Source organism: Mizuhopecten yessoensis, unplaced genomic scaffold (genome assembly GCF_002113885.1).
Source record: "Mizuhopecten yessoensis strain PY_sf001 unplaced genomic scaffold, ASM211388v2 scaffold5965, whole genome shotgun sequence".
NCBI lineage: Eukaryota > Metazoa > Mollusca > Bivalvia > Pectinida > Pectinidae > Mizuhopecten > Mizuhopecten yessoensis.
Genome location: NW_018406312.1, coordinates 366,160 through 383,822, shown reverse-complemented (window position 1 = coordinate 383,822; position 17,663 = coordinate 366,160). Strand labels below are relative to the sequence as shown.

Here is a 17,663-nt window from a genome sequence, read left to right as displayed (position 1 = left end):
AAGTCTTTATTATAAAACAAACAAAATAAATGAATAAGTAAAAAAACTACGGTTACGGAAATGAATGCAATTCATTTTTATTGTTGATTCTTGCGACTGATGGCTTTCTTCTTGTTCTCGCATCTGTTTTTGTTTTGACCGGAAACACGTGTGTCTGTTTACTGATCTCCCAAAGCAAGTTGCAGACTTGAGTTGCACTTGGGAAACCTTTTACAATACAACAGTATAGGTAAGCTAATAATAATTGTTATTGGCCGAGAGGAGACATGGATGACATTTTTATTTTTCGCTGTTCAGTATAGACGCTTCGAATTGACCACCGCATATGCAATAGAATAAACAGTTTGTGTGACTGTTTTTAGACATTGTATATAGTAAACAGGGTTAGCTGTAAACAGTGTCGTAAAATATCAGCAGGGACAATTAACATGAACACAGGGAAACTTAATAAATGATCAAATAAATCACTCAGTTGCGGAACTGACGGGGAAATGGAACTAAGACAGATATTCATGTGGTAGTATTTAGTTACAAGTGTGGATTTTTTAAAACTGAAACTGGGGAAAATAAAGCTGAAATAGGGGGAAATTTGAGAGGGGAATTGACCCATATATGGCCATCAAAAAGGCCTGTATATATCCATGCTATATATTAGCATTTAGTATTAAACTGCTTTTATTTTCAGTAACACAATTATTGACTATGCAAGTGACGTGTTAATTCATTAGTTTATGCAACTATATAACATTGCAGATGTGATAGTATTTTAATATTATTTAGGAGTTTGATAATTGCAATATACAATAAACAATGAAGGTTTTTTAGCTATATGTAGATTTACAATTTGCACACCTTAGTTTCTTGAATCGTGTTGTTGTAATATGGGTTTGTTTTATTTGTAGAAAAAAATTGAATATGACGTCACAAAGAAAAAGGAAGATTTCAGGCAGTTCTTCATTGCAGGCTGATCCAGCATCCAAGAAAAGAGTGGAAAAGCTTTTCCAAAAAAAATTCTCTTACTCTCCAAATTCAAACAAAAGCAAGTACGCACCACCATCACTAAGCATTGCTTGTGAGTGCGGAGAATGGCTGATTGAAGAAACCCAGCAGATGAAGGTGAACTTGAATGCTGTGAAGGACAAACTCAGTGATAAGGACATCTCGCTATGGCATGCACATACAGGACAGATGAATTTGGCTGGAACTGTTATCTCAGAGCTAAGAGAGAATTTCAAACCAGAACTTTGTACACAAGCTTGGTGTAAATTTTATGAAATTGTGTCGACCTTTAAATTGATTGACTTTGGCAATCCTGAATTCAATTCAGTACATCTATGTGAGGCTCCTGGGGCATTCATCACAAGTCTGAATCATTACTTAATATCTCATGGTATGTATCCATATCCGAAAATAGCATTCAATATTATACAACTAATCAGCACAAAGACCTTTTCTTGCATTCTATCCAATATTTGTATACTAACTGGTATGCAAACATAGTCAAGGGGGATATACTGAAATTACCATGATCAGCCATCTGTTGGAAATTTGGGTTCAAGGCTGTCATTATAAGTGTGTTCTTTTTCAGCTACATAATTATCCAACCTACAGAATGTTAACCTATAGAATGTCATATATTCTTATTCATTTTGAGGTCAAAAGTCAGTTGATAATCATGAATGATTTGTTATGCAAAAATCTTAATTGGACTAGATATAGAGCATCAGATGGAACCTCTTCACATGATGACTATCTATGGATGACAAGATACCCTAAGTTTAGGGGTTAAAGTTCAGGGTCACAGTGAACCTTTCTGAAATTGTTTCCAGACCCTCAGAGGAGTATTTATTCCACTTTTTAAACATAGTAAACTATCTACCCAAAAGTCAAGTAGTTGTAGGAGGAATTTTGGGTTCTAAAGGTCAAACTATATCCTGTGAAAATGGTTTCTTCAACCTTTAAGTGGCCCTAGGACTTATGTATTTTCAAAGTAGCTGCCCATTCTTTCATGTCAATTTATCCTAGAGATTTTGAGGTTAACCGGTTATAATATCAAGGTGACATTACTCTTTTGTCGGGAATAAACAATGGAAGAGTTGAAAATTCTGCCTTATAACAAGATTCCAGTTGTATGTGACATCTTGTTTCAGATTACCAAGGAACGTGGACCTGGTTTGGTAACACCCTAAACCCTTACTATGAGGGAAACAATGTGAGCCAGATGATTGCAGACGATCGCTTTATCCTGCACAGTCTGCCCTACTGGGACTTTGGAGCAGATGGCACAGGCAACCTCATGGATTGGGACAACTTGCAGCAACTTGCAGCTACCTGTCAGAAGATGGCACCCATCCACCTGGTAGGAAAGATACATAAGTTAACTATAACTGGTTTGTAAAAACAAGGAAAAATAAGTTCTGAGATAATCCATAGTCATCATGGAGGTGTCCTACAAGGGGGAGCAAACAGTAGATATGGATTAATTTGTTAGCATGATCTTATACAAAATTAATTCTTAGTCAAACAATGATAGACTGGTATACCAATGTTGATGTCATACTATAGTGATAAAATTGATTTTATAAAGATAACTTATTATTGATGTAAATGCTAGTTATGGCTGTATGCTGGTACTAGGTACTTTAGTTGATAAACGTGTTGTCTCCCTTGATCCTGGAAATTACTGGTATATGATTATGTAAAATATAGTCAAAGGAAAACTTGATGGCCTGGACCCTTGCTCTGACAGTACATTATAGCCTAAAGTTGTCTAGCACTTCCACCAGAGATTGACAAATTAAGACAGCTTGAAAGTCTACCAAGACTGTAAAGTTGTGAAAATATGTCTAAACTGGATACGAACACCAGTCAATGATATACTGATTACCAACACCATTTACTGTTTAATAAAATTAAAGACGAATTTGATGGATCCCAATACTAGGAGAGGCTGAACAATTTCAGACGTATCTTGACACAGCTATGATAGCAGGTTATTTAGTTTCATCACTGTAACACTTTATGTTACTCATCAAATTTATAGTAGTGCTTGGATTTTCTGGACAATTTTCCCATTAGAGTGACAGCCATTATCTTATATGTTACCTAGGTGACATGTGATGGCAGTATTGACTGTCAGGATACGCCCGGTGACCAGGAAGCGGTTGTGTCCCGCCTCCACTGCAGTGAGGCTTTAGCGGCCATGACCATCCTCTCACCCGGGGGTTCTCTTGTCCTCAAAAAGTTCACAATGTTTGAGTGCGAGACTGTCTGCCTCCTGTATCTTCTCAACTGTGCCTTTGACCAGGTGAACACTAAGTTATCCAACAACATTTTCTCAATCCAATACAGAGTTTTGCGAGAGCTTATATGGTTTTCTTTACAATGTGTGCTTGAAGTTCTGCCTTATCTGGTTAGGGGAACACAATTAAAAAGTCATAAGATGATATTTCTAAGTCGATATAAGGTGTTTTTTTTGGTACTAGATTTCAAAAAAAGAAAATGCAATAGTATAAGCTCCTAATAAAAATCAAAGCAAGAAAATCAAAAAATTCATGTGACATGGTTTAAAATCTTGAACGTGTATGTTCTCTTTTGACTGATCAGGTTGAAGTATTCAAACCAGCCACCAGCAAAAGTGGAAACTCTGAAGTGTACGTCATTGGTACAGGCTTCCATGGTAACAGTACCATAGCGGGGCTCACAGACTATGTTAAACACTATTTCCGTAAGTAAGCACCGACTACTTTTAATGTCTTTGTAGATTTGTTCGAGACGTTTTGATCCCCTAGTAAATTATTGGCCAATAAAGAGGTGGGAGTTTGGCTGTTCAAAAGTGTCTTTCGCCCACTTGTCATTTGCTTGTCCATTCTTAAAAACAATTCTTGTGATGCATGATTTATTTTGAGACTGTTTAATGAACAAGATGGCCACCAGGTGGCCGTCTTGGTTTTTGTGAATTTCATATTGTTATTGCTATTTCTAATAAGTGCTGGATGGGTCTTTCTCAAATTTCATATGTATGTGTAGGTTCCCCATGGTCCTTAGTTAGGCGCGTTTTATTTGGAGACTGATTGAAGAACAAAATGGCTATCTGATGACAATGTTGGATTTTCACATTTAATACCACTTTTTTTTCTTAGAGACTTGAGGAATCTTTCTCAAGTAAGTAGGTTGTCCTTCATCCTTATTTGTACATGTTTCATTTTAAGATTGATTGGAAGAACAAGATAGCTTCCCGGTAGCCATCATGAATTTTGACAATGAAGTTTGTTATCACTATTTCTCCATGCAGTAAGTACTGCATGGATATTTTTTTTAATTGATATGTAGGTTTCCTTCGGTTGTAGAAGTTGTGCATGTTTAAACAAGACGGCTACCAGGCAGGTATTTTGATTTTTATAGGTAATGTTTGTGATCTGTTTTTCCCCAAGAAGTACTTGACAAATCTTTCACAAATTTCGTATGTAGGTTACCCTTGGTCTGTAGTTGTGCATGTTTTTTTTTCATAATTATTTGTTACACATAAATTCCCATGTTCTCAGAAAACGGAGCTGTTCAGATGCTGTTCAGGCGAGAATGTATCCCTGACACTTTTGTATCCGAACATGTGGCATGTTGTGAAATGTTTACATCACTCCAAAGGGAGACAATCTGCAACAATTTGGACCACTATCCATCAGTGTCTGAGCAATACGTCCTGTGGCTAGAGACTATGAGGGACTACTGTGCAGAAATGTACATCACAAAGTTTGACCTCAAGCAAATATCAGTTAACTGTAGAATAGGTCACAGTTACAGGAAGAAGAGACTGGTAAGTTTATAATTATAATGAAAAAACATATTTAATTTTCCTTAAGTTCCACATGATTGAATATGCATTTGCATGTTTTATTTTATTGTATTGATGTGAACTATATAATTTAATACAATCTCTCCTTGGCGATGTTTTTGTCACATTTCATTTACAAAATGGTACACAAATGAGAGATAACAGCAGGGTATCTTCAAAACAAAATTCTGGTTTCTTTTACATTGTTGTATAGATATTACACACTCATGCATCATACCATAATGGTTGCGTTTCAATACTTAAATTGAATACAGTAAGGGTTGATTGCTCTAAAGTGAACTTTAGAAAAAATTCTACTTGATAGAGCCATTCCGCACAGAGCTTCAAAAATGACTATACACCATTTGACCAGAAACGACGCTCAGGAACCTTCACAGATAGACATAATTCAAATGAATTACCATGGCAACAAAGAGTTCATCACCTTGACAGATACAATGTGAAGCCCCCAAAGATCATTTGGTGTCAGGTAAGACTTGATAGGTGGCTTGATATCAGATAGCAATGCAGACCTGAGAGGTAATTTAACTAACATCAGGTATGACTTGATAGGTCGCTTGATGTCAAATAGCAATGCAGTCCTGAGAGGTAATTTAACTAACATCAGGTAAGACTTGATAGGTGGCTTAATGTCAGATAGCAATGCAGACCTGAGAGGTAATGTAACTGACTTTAGGTAAGAGTTGATAGGTCGCTTGATGTCAGATAGCAATGCAGACCTGAGAGGTAATGTAACTGACTTTAGGTAAGACTTGATAGGTCGCTTGATGTCAGATAGCAATGCAGACCTAAATGGTAATGTAACTAACATCAGGTAAGACTTGATAGGTCGCTTGATGTCAGAGTGCAATGCAGACCTGAGAGGTAATGTAACTAACATCAGGTAAGACTTGATAATGTTTCAGTATCCTTTGAGACTAAATATGTTGCTTTGTATTAAAAGTAAAGACCTGATAAGTCGCGTGTACCGGATGTAAGTAAAGACTTGAAAGGTGGTTTAGTATCAGATAAGGAAGAAGCAATAACACATTTGAATTTTTGATTATTCATGTTTGATGAAGTATTCATATAAGACTCTTTCATGCCCAGGGGTGTAGGATAGGGAAATTCCCCCCAAGGGGTTTAACCAAATTTGAAAATCCTGAGGGTGGAATGTCCCTATCCTACATCCTTGGGCATGAAAGAGTATTTTTCTCTCATTCCAACCACCAGAATAAGCCCAGAAACCATGAAAATGCATTTGGACTGGCCACCATTTTGAAAATATAATTTTTTCCCCTGAGCTTTTTAGACGAAAACGAATCAGCCAGACAGATTAAGCATATCCCATATTTGCAAACAATGTTTGCGCAGAAAAATTAATCACATCTTTCTAACATGTACGGTAAATGTAATGTAAAAGGTTTTAATTTCATCACGTCGCTTTTGCATTGCGGCATCGGAGAGTTCCAAATTTGTGACGTCATGTGAAATGGGGTGTAAGATAGAAATTTCCTACACCCCTTTCTTACCCTGGACAGCTCTATCTTACACACAGGGAAATGAGAGAATGACGTGTATTTCACATGAAGTCGGATTAAAGGAATTGAAGAGTTTACATAGAAGTCTCTATCACTGATTTCTGTCTAATGATGCGGATGTTAATATGTACCATGCTGTTAAAACTTACTGACCGACATTTGTTTGTGTACAAGTTAACATTGATTGATTTATGCTTGTTCATCCACGTGTTAAGATGCTGATGCTGATATATGTGTACATAAATAAGGTATACCGACCTATATGCTGGTTTGTTATCAATATTTCTTGATGTGCACTGGTGTGTGTTCACTTGTTGTATCTGTAGTTTGAGGCGTTTCTGGAGGATATGGATGGTGAGGACTGTTCATGTGGCAAGCCAGTGTCCCGTCTCATCAACTCCCGCTTCTGTGATGGCAAACTCATACAGCAGATGCAGGAACTCATACAAAATGCCAAGGTGTGAATTCTTTTAGCAGTTTCGGGCCATTAGTATGGGCAAGTGCTTTTCAAAACTTACCTGAAATCCAAATACACTGGTCCAAAGTTTTGAAGAAATATAGTGTAGCTGTTGTAATGACAAACCCAGCTGAATTCCTTCAACTCATGCTGGTTTGGAAGCTATCACACGTTTCTTCTTGTAATGATTTATAACATTTATAACCTCTTTTTGTCCATATCTTTTAATTTCCTTGTCATTCCCTCCTCCCAACTTTTAGTTTGTGCTTATTTTCTCATCTTCTTTTCTTTCACCATTTCAACAAAAGAAAACAAAAGTTGTTAATCTTTAGCTGGAAACCCCAGTACATACAACTTGTGCTGAAGCTTGTCGATACTTTACAGATGTAGCTGTTCCTACTATACTGTCATAACTCTACTATAGGAAACCACTGGACATTGCTTATCAATTAAACTCAATACATTAAACAAGTAGTTTTCTTCTTAGTACAATGATAAACATTTTCATGGTTTTGCCTTTTTGATTGTTTGTTTTAAAGAATTATATCTACATTTAAATATTTAATTTACGTATGTTTCATTCTGGTAAATGTTTATGATTAGCCTATTTGATTTTCACTGGGCCATTAAGCTGCAGAACCATTAAAATATCCATAGATGAATTAGAATGTCACCAGGCTGATACAATTGGTGTTCATTATGCTGTGTGGATTGTAGAGATGTTTCTTACTTATACAGGATTACAGAAACAGCCTACACGCTCCTCCATTGTCATCTGTCAGTCATGCTTTAGATGGCCTCACTCATGACTGTGAGGAGTCCACGGGAAGTGAGTGTGAGAGGTCAGAGGTCACAGAGGAAAAGTCAGACTACACTGTTGTCCTGCTGTCTGATGAAACTCCATCATCTGACGACGATAAATGGGAAGATCCTAGGATATCAAAAGTAGGATCAGTTACTATGAGTGTCAGTAAAGATTTATATAAAAAACCGAGATGTGCCTGTAAGCTTACTGTTTAACCAAATTACAAAATTACAGTAAATGACGCGAGTAACTAGGATTACAGTTACAGTGAGTGACAGTTTAATTGGGGGTCACAATTATAGTGAGTGACAGTGTAACTAGGGACATAGTTATAGTGATAGAGTAACTAGAATCACATTTACAGTGAGTAACTCGGGTTACAGGGAGTGGCTGTGTAACTGGGGTTACAGGGAGTGGCTTTGTAACTAGGAGAGTGACTAGAATCACATGTAGAGTGAGTAATTGGGGTTACAGGGAGTGGCAATGTAACTAGGAGAGTAGTCCGAATTATTCTGACGTTTTATCGACTTTTTTCATATCGGTCTGTCGTCGATTAACGTCAGAACTCCGGCCCTCTATAATATGTGGGAAATATGCAACCCGTGCCCGGAGCGCACTTCCAACTGATATTTTAGAAACAAATCGTCACTTTCACACACATGTCGCACATTGATCGAAAGAAGTGTGCTCAAGGCACGGGTTGCATATTTCCCGCATATTATAGAGGGCCGGAGTTCTGACGTTAATTGACGACAGACCAATATGAAAAAAGTCGATAAAACGTCAGAATCATTCGGACTACTAGGAGAGTGACTAGAATCACATTTACAATGAGTAACTAGGGTTACAGGGAGTGACAATGTAGCTAGGAGAGTGACTAGAATCAAATTTACAATAGGTAACTATGGTTACAGGCAATGATAATGAGTAACAAGGGTTAGAGGCAATGATAATGAGTAACTATGGTTACAGGCAATGACAATGAGTAACTAGGGTTACAGGCAATGATAATGAGTAACTACGGTTACAGGCAATGACAATGAGTAACTGGGTTACAGGGAGTGGCATTGAAACTAGGAGAGTGACTAGAATCAAATTTACAATGAGTAACTATGGTTACAGGCAATGATAATGAGTAACTATGGTTAGAGGCAACGATAATGAGTAACTGGTTACAGGCAATGACAATGAGTAACAAGGGTTACAGGCAATGATAATGAGTAACTAGGGTTACAGGCAATGACAAGAGTAACTAGGGTTACAGGGAGTGACAACGTAACTAGGAGAGTGACTAGAATCAAATTTACAATGAGTAACTATTGTTACAGGCAATGATAATGAGTAACTAGGGTTAGAGGCAATGATAATGAGTAACTATGGTTACAGGCAATGACAATGAGTAACTGGGGTAACAGGGAGTGGCAATGAAACTAGGAGAGTGACTAGAATCAAATTTACAATGAGTAACTATGGTTACAGCCAATGATAATGAGTAACTATGGTTAGAGGCAATGACAATGAGTAACTAGGGTTACAGGCAATGATAATGAGTAACTATGGTTACAGGAAATGACAATGAGTAACTAGGGTTACAGGGAGTGGCAATGAAACTAGGAAAGTGACTAGAATCACATTGGGGTTACAGGGAGTGGCAATGTAACTAGGAGAGTGACTAGAATCACATTTGGGTTACAGGGAGTGGCAATGTAACTAGGAGAGTGACTAGAATCACATTGGGGTTACAAGGAGTGGCTATGTAACTAGGAGAGTGACTAGAATCACATTTACAATGAGTAACTAGGGTTACAGGCAATGATAATGAGTAACTAGGGTTAAAGGGAGTGACAATGAGTAACTAGGGTTACAGGAAGTAACAATGTAACTAGGAGAGTGACTAGAATCACATTTACAATGAGTAACTAGGGTTACAGGGAGTAACAATCTAATTAGGATCACAGTTACAGTGAGTGTAATTTCTTTCCTAAAAAAGTAAAAATGTCAAATTCAAAACCCAGTTCTGTTTATGTTTCCGGTAGTGTGGGTTCTAATCAATGTGTGTTAAATTGTTTTACCCTTTGTTTTCAAAGTAATTATAGACAGTGTAAAAATGTATTGAGAAACAAGTATTAAACAGATAAACAGTTTTAAATAATGCACCACTTATGTCATCGATGACTTTCATTGTTATCTAATATTTCTTTGTAGGTACTGCACATGGGGTTAACATCAGTCAAGTCTCCTGATGAAGATGACAACATCATTTTCTATGTGGATATCACAACAGACAAGTACTGTGGGGAGATGGAGATTCTGTCTCAGTGTACCCTGTTGTCATGGACACACACACTTTTAAAGGTAACAGAGAGACTGTCTCAGTGTACCCTGATGTCAGGGAGACACACACTGTTAAAGGTACCAGAGAGTCTGTCTCAGCGTACCCTATTGTCATGGACACACATGCTGTTAAAGGTAACAGAAATTCTGTCTCAGTGTCCCCTGTTGTCAGGGAGACTCACAATGTTAAAGGTAACAGAAATTCAGTCTCAGTGTACCCTGTTGTCATGGACACACATACTGTTAAAGGTAACAGAGAGTCTGTCTCAGTGTACCCTATTGTCATGGACACACACACTGTTAAAGGTAACAGAGAGTCTGTCTCAGTGTACCCTGTTGTCAGGGAGACACACAATGTTAAAGGTAACAGAAATTCTGTCTCAGTGTACCCTGTTGTCATGGACACACACACTGTTAAAGGTAACAGAGATTCTGTCTCAGTGTACCCTGTTGTCATGGACACACACACTGTTAAAGGTAACAGAGATTCTGTCTCAGTGTACCCTGTTGTCATGGACACACACACTGTTAAAGGTAACAGAGATTCTGTCTCAGTGTACCCTGTTGTCATGGACACACACACTGTTAAAGGTAACAGAGATTCTGTCTCAGTGTACCCTGTTGTCATGGACACACACACTGTTAAAGGTAACAGAGATTCTGTCTCAGTGTACCCTGTTGTCATGGACACACACACTGTTAAAGGTAACAGAGATTCTGTCTCAGTGTACCCTGTTGTCATGGACACACACACTGTTAAAGGTAACAGAGATTCTGTCTCAGTGTACCCTGTTGTCATGGACACACACACTGTTAAAGGTAACAGAGATTCTGTCTCAGTGTACCCTGTTGTCATGGACACACACACTGTTAAAGGTAACAGAGATTCTGTCTCAGTGTACCCTGTTGTCATGGACACACACACTGTTAAAGGTAACAGAGATTCTGTCTCAGTGTACCCTGTTGTCATGGACACACACACTGTTAAAGGTAACAGAGATTCTGTCTCAGTGTACCCTGTTGTCATGGACACACACACTGTTAAAGGTAACAGAGATTCTGTCTCAGTGTACCCTGTTGTCATGGACACACACACTGTTAAAGGTAACAGAGATTCTGTCTCAGTGTACCCTGTTGTCATGGACACACACACTGTTAAAGGTAACAGAGATTCTGTCTCAGTGTACCCTGTTGTCATGGACACACACACTGTTAAAGGTAACAGAGATTCTGTCTCAGTGTACCCTGTTGTCATGGACACACACACTGTTAAAGGTAACAGAGATTCTGTCTCAGTGTACCCTGTTGTCATGGACACACACACTGTTAAAGGTAACAGAGATTCTGTCTCAGTGTACCCTGTTGTCATGGACACACACACTGTTAAAGGTAACAGAGATTCTGTCTCAGTGTACCCTGTTGTCATGGACACACACACTGTTAAAGGTAACAGAGATTCTGTCTCAGTGTACCCTGTTGTCATGGACACACACACTGTTAAAGGTAACAGAGATTCTGTCTCAGTGTACCCTGTTGTCATGGACACACACACTGTTAAAGGTAACAGAGATTCTGTCTCAGTGTACCCTGTTGTCATGGACACACACACTGTTAAAGGTAACAGAGATTCTGTCTCAGTGTACCCTGTTGTCATGGACACACACACTGTTAAAGGTAACAGAGATTCTGTCTCAGTGTACCCTGTTGTCATGGACACACACACTGTTAAAGGTAACAGAGATTCTGTCTCAGTGTACCCTGTTGTCATGGACACACACACTGTTAAAGGTAACAGAGATTCTGTCTCAGTGTACCCTGTTGTCATGGACACAGACACTGTTAAAGGTAACAGGAATTCTGTCTCAGTGTACCCTATTGTCATGGACACACACACTGTTAAAGGTAACATAGATTCTGTCTCAGTGTACCCTGTTGTCATGGACGCAGACACTGTTAAAGGTAACAGAGATTCTGTCTCAGGGTACCCTGTTGTCATGGACACAGACACTGTTAAAGGGAACAGAGATTCTGTCTCAGTGTACCCTGTTGTCATGGACGCAGACACTGTTAAAGGTAACAGAGATTCTGTCTCAGTGTTCCCTGTTGTCATGGACACACACACTGTTAAAGGTAACAGAAATTCTGTCTCAGTGTACCCTGTTGTCATGGACACACACACTGTTAAAGGTAACAGAAATTCTGTCTCAGTGAACAATGTTGTCATGGACACAGACACTTTCAAAGCCAAATACCCTAATGTCATGATAGTCTCATTTAATATTGCATCGTTCTTATTTCAAAACTGTCACACCATAGCAAGATCTAAAGACTTACCAGCCCTCACCTCATACATGTGCATTGTTTAGGTCTGGAGCCTTTGCCTAAGTACAAACACTGGTGTGCTGATAGGTCGTCTTGTCAGAATTTTAAAATGGAGTAATGAGGAATAATGTTTGTAATAAAAGGAGAATCCTTTTGAAAACGGAAGAGGTGTGCAAAGGTTTTTATCTGACCAGTCCTGTTGTAGAAACTAAAGATGGCAGACTCGCTGATAGTCCGAATGTCCACCTGCCTGACGCGGTTCACTGCTGGCATAGTGTATATGATGGGTCACAGTTTCAGTAGGGTAAGTTTTGTAATTAACATTGTTTCATATGACATGTAGAAGTTTCTCTCTGTAAGTATTGTAGGTATTGCTCTTTATAATATCACCCTGGAAGGAGAAAATTTGTATATAGTATCCAACTGCAGTTGCATTTGTGTCGTGTTGTATTGGCAGAAATGTATATGTACATATCGGAGAAATAATCCAATGTAACTGAAAGTTTTATGAATGAAACTCATGTATAATCAAAGATATCACAGGAGTACCATAGTATACCATTGCCTGTGTACAGGTAGTATATGATAATTGTACAGTAGCAGAACTAGACTGGGTCGATTGTCAGCGACAAGGTAGCTCAATTGGTAGAGCCTCTGTCTAGAGTTTGGAAGGTCCTGGGTTCGAACCTCAGTCTGTCCGTGCCTTTTTTCTCTCCTGTAACAGTACCATTATTATAGGACATACTCTACTGTTAATTATAACAGTTCACTCTGTATCAGAAACAGATACACATTTTTTTGATAATTTTGTATCTTGATCATCAGCAAGTCTTTGTTATTACTCACAGATTGGTTTCCTTCAAGACACAGATGGGACAAGAGTCCAGCAGCTCCTGATTTGTGAGGAGTATGCAGGAGGTCCAGTCAGGGTCCTAAAGCAGCTTGATGCGATTCAGGAAAAACTGGAGAACATTGGTAAAGAAAGCATTCCACAAACTAGCACAATGGACTCGGAGCGTGAATCAGATGTACAAAGTGAGATGGAGACTAGAGCAGAGTGTAATTCAACTTTTCAAGACGAGAGAGAGAAAATCAGTTCAGGATCAAAGTTGACTCTGATGGAAACTGTGCCATTGACAATTCTACTACAGGGTAAGTTCATGGCTACTGTTCGTTTAAACATTTACTGTACCGAATTAAAGTTGCAAACATTGCTACTGGGATGATGCAATACCAGTGATTAAAATCGACTTTTACTAAAGATTATTTATGTTCAACCTCACACCGACACCAATTTAATATTTCTTCATATATCATCACAGGTATTATTCTCAACTAGTTTCAATACATTGTTTGGAGAGAACATTATGACATAGGTCTAGCCCGATGCACAATCCATCAAATTAGAAAAGAAAAAGGTTGAAATTGAAATAGTGCAAAATAATTGATACTAGTTTAGGGAGTATTCTTACCTCAGGCATAGTTTGTAGGCGCTACTCAGCATCAGATTTCTTTATTACCTCACTTATGTATAATAAAAAGAACTTTATAACAATAGACAGAGAGAGAGAGGTTCTGTAATTTAAAACTCATTTGATTTTTTTTCTTAAGGTGATTATCTTTATTTATGCGACTAACATTATGAAATTCCAGATTCCCTGTTTGTGGCCTCTCTATGTCATAGTAATGCAACCCTTCTGAGGAGCTTTGTGAGAATGGTAGGGGACCGGGAGAGGGAGCTTTATCCTATGGAAACTCAGCCTGATCGACTTGAATGAAGGACAGGTGATGATTGGCCTGATGTGCAGAGAAAGAACTGTAAGGGACTGGTGGTCAAGGAGGACTGACTTCCAGGGCCTATTGTTGGGAGGGCAGAATGACATGGAACTGATATATGGAGGGCTGACTTACAGGGCCTATTGTTGGGAGGGCAGAATGACATGGAACTGATATATGGAGGGCTGACTTACAGGGCCTATTGTTGGGAGAGCAAAATGGCATGGAACTGGTATATGGAGGGCTGACCAGCAGGAGACTAGTGAAGGGAGGACAAACTAGCAGCAACCCCTGGTGTGAGGAGGAGAGACAAGATTCGGTAATAATGTGGGGAGGAGTGACTAGAAGAACACTTGTTTCAAGAGGGCCAAATAGTACGAGACTGGTGTGGAGAGGGCCGACTAAGAGGGGACTAATTCCATGAGGGCTTATTAGCATTGGACTAGTTCCTAAAGAATTGACTAGTCTGGGACTGGCATGGGGAGGGTTGACTAGTCTGGGACTGGCATGGGAAGGGTTGACTAGTATGGGACTTGTATGGGGAGGGTTGACTAGTATGGGACTGGCATGGGGAGGGTTGACTAGTATGGGACTGGTATGGAGAGGGTTGACTTGTATGGGACTTGTATGGAGAGGGTTGACTTGTATGGGACTGGTTTCGAGAGGGTTGACTAGTATGGGACTGGTATGGGGAGGGTTGACTAGTCTGGGACTGGCATGGCAAGGGTTGACTAGTATGGGACTTGTATGGGGAGGGTTGACTAGTCTGGGACTGGCATGGTAAGGGTTGACTAGTATGGGACTGGTATGGGGAGGGTTGACTAGTATGGGACTGGTAAGGAGAGGGTTGACTAGTAGGGGACTGGTATGGGGAGGATTTACTAGTATGGGGCTGGTAGTGAGAGGGTTGACTAGTATGGGACTGGTATGGAGAGGGTTGACTTGTATGGGACTGGTATGGAGAGGGTTGACTTGTATGGGACTGGTTTGGAGAGGGTTGACTAGTTGGGGACTGGTATGGGGAGGGTTGACTAGTATGGGACTGGTATGGGGAGGGTTGACTTGTATGGGACTGGTATGGGGAGGGTTGACAGGTATGGGACTGGTATGAGGAGGGTTGACTTGTATGGGACTGGTATGAGGAGGGTTGACAAGTATGGGACTGGTATGGGAAGGGTTGACTAGTATGGGACTGGTAATAGGAGGGTTGACAAGTATGGGACTGGTATGGGAAGGGTTGACTAGTATGGGACTGGTAATAGGAGGGTTGACAAGTATGGGACTGGCATGGGAAGGGTTGACTAGTATGGGACTGGTATGAGGAGGGTTGACTAGTAGGGGACTGGTATGGGGAGGGTTGACTAGTATGGGACTGGTATGGAGAGGGTTGACTAGTAGGGGACTGGTATGAGGAGAGTTGACAAGTATGGGACTGGTATGGGAAGGGTTGACTAGTATGGGACTGGTATGAGGAGGGTTGACTAGTCTGGGACTGGTATGGGGAGGGTTGACTAGTATGGGACTTGTATGGGGAGGGTTGACTAGTATGGGACTGGTATGAGGAGGGTTGACTAGTATGGGACTGGTATGGGGAGGGTTGACTAGTATGGGACTGGTATGGGGAGGGTTGACTAGTATGGGACTGGTATGGGGAGGGTTGACTAGTATGGGACTGGTATGGGGAGGGTTGACTAGTATGGGACTGGTATGGGGAGGGTTGACTAGTATGGGACTGGTATGGGGAGGGTTGACTAGTATGGGACTGGTATGGGGAGGGTTGACTAGTATGGGACTGGTATGGGGAGGGTTGACTAGTATGGGACTGGTATGGGGAGGGTTGACTAGTATGGGACTGGTATGGGGAGGGTTGACTAGTATGGGACTGGTATGGGGAGGGTTGACTAGTATGGGACTGGTATGGGGAGGGTTGACTAGTATGGGACTGGTATGGGGAGGGTTGACTAGTATGGGACTGGTATGGGGAGGGTTGACTAGTATGGGACTGGTATGGGGAGGGTTGACTAGTATGGGACTGGTATGGGGAGGGTTGACTAGTATGGGACTGGTATGGGGAGGGTTGACTAGTATGGGACTGGTATGGGGAGGGTTGACTAGTATGGGACTGGTATGGGGAGGGTTGACTAGTATGGGACTGGTATGGGGAGGGTTGACTAGTATGGGACTGGTATGGGGAGGGTTGACTAGTATGGGACTGGTATGGGGAGGGTTGACTAGTATGGGACTGGTATGGGGAGGGTTGACTAGTATGGGACTGGTATGGGGAGGGTTGACTAGTATGGGACTGGTATGGGGAGGGTTGACTAGTATGGGACTGGTATGGGGAGGGTTGACTAGTATGGGACTGGTATGGGGAGGGTTGACTAGTATGGGACTGGTATGGGGAGGGTTGACTAGTATGGGACTGGTATGGGGAGGGTTGACTAGTATGGGACTGGTATGGGGAGGGTTGACTAGTATGGGACTGGTATGGGGAGGGTTGACTAGTATGGGACTGGTATGGGGAGGGTTGACTAGTATGGGACTGGTATGGGGAGGGTTGACTAGTATGGGACTGGTATGGGGAGGGTTGACTAGTATGGGACTGGTATGGGGAGGGTTGACTAGTATGGGACTGGTATGGGGAGGGTTGACTAGTATGGGACTGGTATGGAGAGGGTTGACTAGTATGGGACTGGTATGGGGAGGGTTGACTAGTATGGGACTGGTATGAGGAGGGTTGACTAGTAGGGGACTGGTATGGGAAGGGTTGACTAGTATAGGACTGGTATGAGGAGGGTTGACTAGTAGGGGACTGGTATGGGGGAGGGCTGATCTTGTGCTGAGAGCATACAGACTTAAGAGACATTATGATCAATGTGTTATTCAGTGTAATATGAAATCAGAATCAAATCTCATCAGTGGTCATGATTTTGTATATGCAATGAAGTTTGTAATATTGATCTGCTTTATTTACATGGTTATGGACACATCATGGAGAGGAAGCACGCCAATAGTGCTAACAGTATTATGCGTCCTTCTTGTATGTTTAATCATTAACCACTAACAATACCTCTATATTGATGTATTTTGAATGAAATATCAAACTTGTCACTACAAGCATAATTTGTAATTAATGGTTTTGTATTATTAACATGAATAAAAAAATTTTTTATACCAAGCCAACAGTTTTCAATTGAATATTTTTGTCTGATCAGACTGGTAAAATGGAGACTGTGCAGGTTTTTTTTACAATACATTTGAACCTTATCATTTAAACAAAATAGCAGCAAAGAGATGTAATTTGTGACAAATTATTTCCTGTTCAAAATTACATTAACTATGAATTGCTCATGATTGCAAATGATTTTACTGGGGTGATATTAATTTACTTCTTTGATTTGAGTAGTCCAGCTATATCCCTCCTCATCAATACTGAGGTAGCCAGTAGTGTCTGACTCGACTATTGGGAATCTGTAGTGTTAGTGTTTGGGTAGTTGGGTAGTGATGGGTCTGTGATTGGGTAGTGATGGGTCTGTGATTGGGTAGTTGGGTAGTGATGGGTCTGTGATTGGGTAGTGATGGGTCTGTGATTGGGTA

At 40.3% G+C, this 17,663-nt stretch overlaps 2 protein-coding genes across 3 annotated transcripts; one reads left to right on the top strand and one right to left on the bottom strand.

Moving 5' to 3' along the window:
* Positions 1–156: 156 nt before the first annotated feature.
* Positions 157–14,754, top strand: LOC110451340 (cap-specific mRNA (nucleoside-2'-O-)-methyltransferase 2-like). Of its 2 annotated transcripts, XM_021499291.1 has the most exons (14): positions 157–229; positions 903–1,390; positions 2,151–2,359; positions 3,110–3,307; positions 3,607–3,727; positions 4,545–4,813; positions 5,157–5,321; positions 6,699–6,830; positions 7,568–7,774; positions 9,840–9,989; positions 12,496–12,594; positions 13,139–13,442; positions 13,944–14,098; positions 14,132–14,754. In XM_021499291.1, exons 2-13 carry the CDS (start codon positions 916–918, stop codon positions 14,066–14,068), a joined length of 2,454 nt encoding a protein of 817 aa, XP_021354966.1. In that variant the 5' UTR covers positions 157–229; positions 903–915; the 3' UTR covers positions 14,069–14,098; positions 14,132–14,754. The 2 variants fall into 2 exon arrangements, with proteins under 2 accessions (XP_021354966.1, XP_021354965.1); XM_021499290.1 differs by having other exon boundaries at positions 13,944–14,754.
* Positions 14,509–17,243, bottom strand: LOC110451354 (adhesive plaque matrix protein-like). The gene has a single exon (XM_021499324.1). It carries the CDS (start codon positions 16,930–16,932, stop codon positions 14,509–14,511), a length of 2,424 nt encoding a protein of 807 aa, XP_021354999.1. The 5' UTR covers positions 16,933–17,243.
* Between the last annotated feature and the right edge of the window lie 420 nt (positions 17,244–17,663).